This window comes from Priapulus caudatus, unplaced genomic scaffold, assembly GCF_000485595.1.
Source record: "Priapulus caudatus unplaced genomic scaffold, Priapulus_caudatus-5.0.1 Scaffold705, whole genome shotgun sequence".
Taxonomy (NCBI): domain Eukaryota; kingdom Metazoa; phylum Priapulida; class Priapulimorpha; order Priapulimorphida; family Priapulidae; genus Priapulus; species Priapulus caudatus.
The window spans coordinates 43,120-49,943 of record NW_014577766.1 but is presented as its reverse complement, the minus strand read 5'-3'; the positions used below and the strand labels follow the sequence as shown (position 1 = coordinate 49,943).

The following is a 6,824-nucleotide window of genomic DNA, read 5'->3' as shown; positions in this document are numbered from 1 at the left end:
TACCTCTTCCTCTTCTCGTTCTACTTCGGTTGTACCGTGGTCCGTCGTTGTAGTCCGTGCCGTTGCCGTTGCCGTTGGCCGTTGCGGTTGTCCGTTGCGTTGCGTGCGTGCGTTCGTGCGCGTTTGTGTGTGCGTGCGTGCGTGCGTGTGTGTGTGTGCGTGCGTGTGTGAGTGTGAGCGATACGGTGCGGGAATGTCTCGCTCTAGTCCGTCATCAGGTCTCGTGCTCGGCAGAATCAAACGTTTTGCACACGTGTAAACGTTGGGCATCTCTCACAGAGTCTCCACTCTCGGGCCATGTCTGGTATCGTCGGCGTAACTCACTGCGGCGGTGCTGCGACGGTTGTTATAGAGATATGGTGGGAGACTGTACATAGTGAATGTGAAAGCACAGTTCCATATCGCGACATATAGATATAGATTGCGAGGGAAATTAACGCGACAATAAAAATAATAAAGAGCGGTCACGCGAGTGAGAGCGACCGTACACGACCGGGGGTTAACTTGTCATTATTTGTTGGCAAATTTGGTCATTATTATACTACATGATGTCACTACGTATATGCACGACGTTGCCTCGCGTGCTATAGCCTAGCGTTGTTGCGCTAGAAATCTCTCGCTAGCTCTCTAGCTTCTCTCTAGCTCGCTGGATCGATGTTTTTACGGCGCGTATCAACCATTCATTTAGCAGCGTCTCTCTTCGCGGACTCTCTCGTGACGATCCTCCCCTACCCTTCCCCACCCTTTCCCTTCCCCTCCCCACCCTCCCCACCCTCCCCCTTCCCGCGCGCCAGTCTTTACGCGACAACAGACTCATAATGCACACCTGCTGTTATTGTTCGCACCACACGCACGTACGCACGGTTGTCATGGTTATTACTAACGCCGTCACTTATGGCAAGTCGTGTCCACGCGACTGAGGGATGGGAAGAGTATCTGTGCGTGTATACTGTCTGCTCTGTAAAGGTGAAATTAATCCCCCAATTATAGCAGGTTCTTATATGTGCGTGTAGTGCGGGATGTGGTCAGGGTATGTTGAATGCTGGGCACGCCACGCGGGGAGGGGTGGAATTTCTCAGTTTTGTAATTAATCAACACACCGCTTCGCCCTGTTTATTTAGGACATTCGTTCCCCGATATCGTATCACAGAACTCTCCATCGCTCAGATTATCATTACGTGACTCTAATGATAAGCAATAGTAAACAACACGAGAGTCAACAGCCGAGTACACGTACAAACAAAGTCGGCCAGTTGACCACTCAAAGCCCACGTGACGTTGCCACTGGCTGTTGATGTGCGAGGAAATCGCTAGAATAAAACTGTCACACACAGTAATGTTGTGTTGCGGTTAGGATCTTGGATGCTAAAGGCATTATTATAATTATATGTATATATATTATTATTATTATATTATTATTAAGTTAATTGGTTATTAATTTGGATGATTAATGCTGGTGGATAGGATCTTGGATGCTAAACGCATTTTTTCTCACGGATCTTTCGCTGTTTAATGAGTTAAGCTGATTAAATTGGTTGATTAAATTGGCTGATTAGCGAGCTAATGATAATGACATAATAGTAACTTGGCAGCGAGTAACATAATTATACACAAGGGGGAAACATTATAGACATATGACAATGACATAAATACAAAATACATACATACACGAATGTAATCTAATAAATGTAATCTAAATAATGAACAAAATGTGGCGGACGTCATATATATACGAGAAATCGACTCGATCACTTTTAAAAGCCTTTTATTTAAAAAACAGTAAGCTGCCTTGAAAAAATCAACAACATCAAAATACGATAGATTCGAGAACTAGAAAACGATCCCTAAAAATAACTCTACCCTAAAAAAGAAATCAACAACGTCAATATGTCTAGATATGGCAGACTACGTGAAAATCGGCAGGAAATTCCTACAAGAAATTTCCTAAGAATTCCATAGATTCCTAAAAAAAGTCCTAAAAAATATATCCGTCTTTAAAAGATCCACATGGTATAGACTGTGTGATGAAATCGGTTAGTGCTGAACATGTGATGTGATGATATAACAAGTTCACGATGAAGTCGAAAAAAAATCGACAGCGTCATAACAGGACAGACTATACGCGAGTTGATGTGCGTGCATTGGCCTAATTTCAATCTGCAATGTGATATGGCAGGATGCGCTTGTAGATATATCGGAGCAGTGATCGAGGAGAGCATCTGCCGTATAGCAGTGAATACTCATTTAGTCGATGGGTGGTATATATATATGCTAGTGATGTCCCGATGATCGATTATAATCGAACGTCAGTCGTTCACATGGCTTTTAGAATATTATATTATAAACAATACTGTATTATATGATACCAGATATATTTCGATATCTGGTAGCCGCGATCAATAACATTGAACCGATTATCTTCGATCATCGATCGGTTGGGTGCAACCGATGATCGATGATGAAATTCCAACCGATTCCCATCAGTAATATATACATCATAAACCAGCCTATATATCGCGTTCAAGCTCGTGTATATCTATATCGCCCCCGCAGCCTCGTCATCGTGCTATTGTGTGTTTTCGCACAGCAGCCGTCAGGCGTAGGATGTAAAAACACGCGGCTGTCGCGCTCAATAACGGTCTGTTTTCCCGCACCGTGACAACTGTACGTGATGTAGCGTGCGTGTGACATCTCTCACGCGCTGGCTGTCGCGTTATGTCACCTAAGGATGTGCCGTTACCAGGTGACCGGCACGTCCGTTCATGCGTCCTCCCCTCTCCTCTCTCCCTCCCTCCCCCGTAACGCGGTTACGGAGTCGGAGTCGAAGAATTTCGAGCACGACGTTGTAATCTACGTTAGGGATCATTTGTTTCCGGTAGGTAGAAGGTAGTTCTGGTTGCCAGCAGAAACTGCAGGCATATTTGCCTCGCGCACTCGCTTGTTGGTGTTATACGTTTGTGCTATCTCATCTCCCCCTTTTTACCTTCTCATCCTCTCATGTACCCTCTCAACCTCTCACTCCTTCTACCTGTCATTTATCCGCTTGTGCTTTCTAGAACAAGGCTGAGGGGGAGGATGGAGGAGGAGGAGGAGGAGGAGGGGGAGGAGAAGCTGAGCTGAATCCAGCGACCGGCAGCCTCCTAGACCTCGAGACCGAGCTGGAGACGATGCAGCAGGTATTGTCATAACGATCGTTGCCGTGGCGACGCGCGTGTCATCACGTGGCAGGGGACAGCATCCCGCAGTCGCAACATATCGTTTCCTAGTCTCCGCGGTCGGCGTATAACAGACTCAAGTCATGCCTGCACCGCATTCTAACTAGTGCACGCATGTCGTCGACGAAACACTAGTGAACGACGTGATAGGAGAGTGGACAGCGGCGTATGCCTGCGGTGCACGCGCACGTGCAACACGTAGTCTCTTCTTAGTTTTCCTTATCTCCTCGTGGAGAATAGGGCTGGAAATCAAATTTCTCCATGACTTTCTATCTTTGGCAGGTCTAGGTCTTTTCGGCCTCGGTCCATGTTTTAAACCCTACTGTAATCCTTTCTTTCTCCGCTGTCCTTCGCCAGGTTTCCCTTGGTCTTACCCTTTTTCTCTTCACACGTAGACTAACGGCTAGCAAATCCGGCCTTTCTCTGCAGGGAATCAAGGACATGAACCTGTTCTCAGGCGCGGACGACCTCTTCGTCGTGCAGTCGACGCCGCCACTGCGACCCGTGACCTCTGACCCCTTCATCACCTCCTTCACTTACTCTTCGTCTGCATCCATCGTCAAGGTAACGACACTTCACACTGCTGTCAAATACACTGTAGAAATATAATCCTGTATATATATATATATATGAAGATATATATATATATATAAATATTCATATATATATATATATATATATATTCATATATATATGAATATATATGTATATATATATATATATGAATATATATATGAGACGTGAACAATTTTATTCACTCCAGATAAATATATGTCATAATATATATACATATATATATACAGTTGTTTAGCCGAATTAGTTCGTACTCGCATAACTAGAGAACTCTGGCAGCCTAGAGGAAAACTAAAAGATATTTTCAGAATCGCGACGTCTGGGAGGTGTTCTGCCTGAAACCAAAAATTTAAAAAAGTTAGAAATTCATAAAAATTCTATTCATCAATAGATGGTGTGCGTACATAGTTAACATCACGTACGTGTGAATCCATGGGTATATCCTTAAGAGCGCAGTGCGCTAATCGCTAGATACATCCGTCTCCTACACCGGGATTCCGGGTTCGAGTTCCAGCTGGGGAACTTATTTTTCACTTTTTTCCTTTTATTCCCTTACCTACTTCTTTAGTCTGTATTATTTTAATTTTTTAATTTAATTTTTATATTTAATGTCTTATCTTTTGATTTCTTATTATTTTTTGGCTGTTTGGGATGGGATGGTATGGCATGGGATGGCATGGATGGCATGGCATGGCATGGCATTGGATGCGATGGGATGAGGTGCGAATGGCATGGCATGGCATGGCATGGCAGTTCATGGATGGGATGGGATGGCATGAGATGGGATGAGATGGATGGGATGGGATGAGATGGGATATGGGATGGGATGGGATGGGATGTAGATGCGTGTGGCAATGGATGGGATGGGATGATATGGGATGGATAGGATGGATGGGATAATGGATGGGATCGATGGGAATGGGATGGCATGGAATGGGATGGATGGATGCATGCATGGATACGATAGATAGTTATATTTTTTGGGGTATTTTCTTTTAACCAAGCAGTCACCAACTGAGTAACCGCCACTGAGATTTCCCGGGCAAACGCCGGATCCCGCTAGGTATATATATATATAGCCTGTAATAAGTGTGTAAGCTTTTGCTTTTTAATATGCGTATTTTCTGTATCTGTGTCTGTTTCCATGTGTTTTTATATGTAATAATATATAGCCTGTAATAAAAGCTTTTGGCCTCAAGTGAAGTGGACATAATTATGAGAAATCGCCAGTTACCTTACCATTGAGTTCGTGCGTCAACACAACCAACCTTTCCATTAGCACGAGAATGAAAAACCAACCGCAACATATCCTGAAGCACGCAAGTGCTGCCGGCGTAGGAAACGAACTGTTCATTTTAACGTGCTCTCTCTCTCTCACTCTCTCTCTCTCTGTCTCTGTCTCTCTCTCTCTCTCTCTCATCTCTCTCTCGTCTCTCTCTCCTTCCTCTCTCTCTCCTCCCTCCCCCCTCCTCCCTCCCTCCCTCCCTCCCTCCTCCCTCCGCTCCTTCCCTCCTCCCGCCTCCCTCCCTCTCTTTCTCTCTCTCTCATCTCTCTCTGTCTGTCTCTCTCTTTGTCCTCAATCTCTCTCTTTCTCACCCACTCCCTCGCCCTCGCTCCTCTCTAATTTATTATAAATAGCACGAAATGTTTTCTCTGCTACTTTCTCGATTAAGTGTTGCCGGCGTAGGAAACGAACTGTTCGTTTTAACACTCTCTGTCTCTCTCTCTCTCTCTCTCATCCGTCTCTCCTGTCTCTCTCTCTCTCTCTCGTTCCTCTTCTTCTTCGCTCTCTGTCTCTCTCTCTCTCTCCCTCTCTCCCCTCTCTCTCTATCTCTCTCTCTCCCTCTCTCCCGCCTCTCTCTCTATAGTCTCTCTCTCCTCTCCTCTCTCCCCCTCTATATATCTCTTCTCTCCCCTCTGTGTGTCTGTAGTTGGAGGACAAGGACACGTATTGATTCTCTCTCTCTCTCTTCCTCTCCCTCTCCTTCTCACTCTCCCTCTCCCTCTTTTTCTCCCTCTCCCTCTCCCTCTCCCTCCTTTTCTCTCATTCTCGTGCTGTCTCTATCGCTTTCTCTTTCTTTTTGCCTAACTAGAACAAAATGATTATTCTCTCTCTCTCTCTCTCTCCTCCTCTCTCTCTCTCTCTCTCTCCTCTCTCTCCCCTCCCTCCCTCCCTCCCTCTACTCCCTCCCCTCGCCTCCTTTCTCCTCTCTCTCTCTCTCTCTCTCTCTGTGTGTGTACTGGAACAGAAGATAGATTTTACTCTCTCCGCCCTCTCTCTCTCTCTGTAAGCTGGGACAGGAGCAGGTCTCGCCCTCCTCCTCCCTGAAGAAGGAATCCCAGCTCAGCATAGGAACCTCCTCATCCAGCAAGAAGCCTCTTCGCGACGACGACTTCACCACCCCCGCCCGCCGGCGACGCCGCCGCCCACCTTCAGCGTCGACCCGTTCGCGCTCGGCGCCGCGCTTGCAGCGCCCCCGTCGCAGACTGCCGTCCCCGCAGGCGGGCGCCACCCCGTCGTCGTCCGACGTCCGTTCATCACGAGCCTGACTCGCAGCCGCCGTCGCCCGCGGCGGCGACGACGACGACGACCCCGGCGCGACCTCACACAGCCGCGCCGCCGAAACCCGAGTCGCCGCTCCTCGACATGGACGCCGAGCCGCTGGTGCCCGAGCTGCCAGGGGGCGCCACCGCGGCGGCCGCCGCGACACCGTCACGGGGCTGTGGCCAGCCTCGCGCGTCGCCGCGCGACCGCAGAGCATTCTTCGCCGAGCTGCGAACGCCGCCGAAGAAATCGCTGCGCGAGCTGCGAGGCGAGGTACCAGGGGGCGCCGCGTTCGGCATGTCCGTCGACTCGGCGATGCTGCACCAGCTCGTGAAACCGCGGCCGGACGCGGCGGTCGTCGCCACGACGACGGCGGGAGATCCGTTTGCGATATTCGACCGGCTCCCTCTAGTCAGACGCGGCGCTGCTCGCCGGCGCCGGCCGACCTCTTCCCCTCGCCGACCTCGGATCCATTCCAGCAGGCGACGGTG

At 48.3% G+C, this 6,824-nt stretch overlaps 1 protein-coding gene across 1 annotated transcript in view; it reads left to right on the top strand.

Annotated features, from left to right (window-relative positions):
* LOC106812949 (disabled homolog 2-like) overlaps positions 1-6,338 on the top strand; it is a 41,347-nt gene extending 35,009 nt beyond the window's left edge. The window contains exons 7-9 of the mRNA XM_014816966.1: positions 3,057-3,176; positions 3,645-3,779; positions 6,081-6,338. Of these exons, the coding sequence (XP_014672452.1) occupies positions 3,057-3,176; positions 3,645-3,779; positions 6,081-6,338 (513 nt within the window). The remainder of the gene's footprint in view (positions 1-3,056; positions 3,177-3,644; positions 3,780-6,080) is intronic.
* Positions 6,339-6,824: the final 486 nt, after the last annotated feature.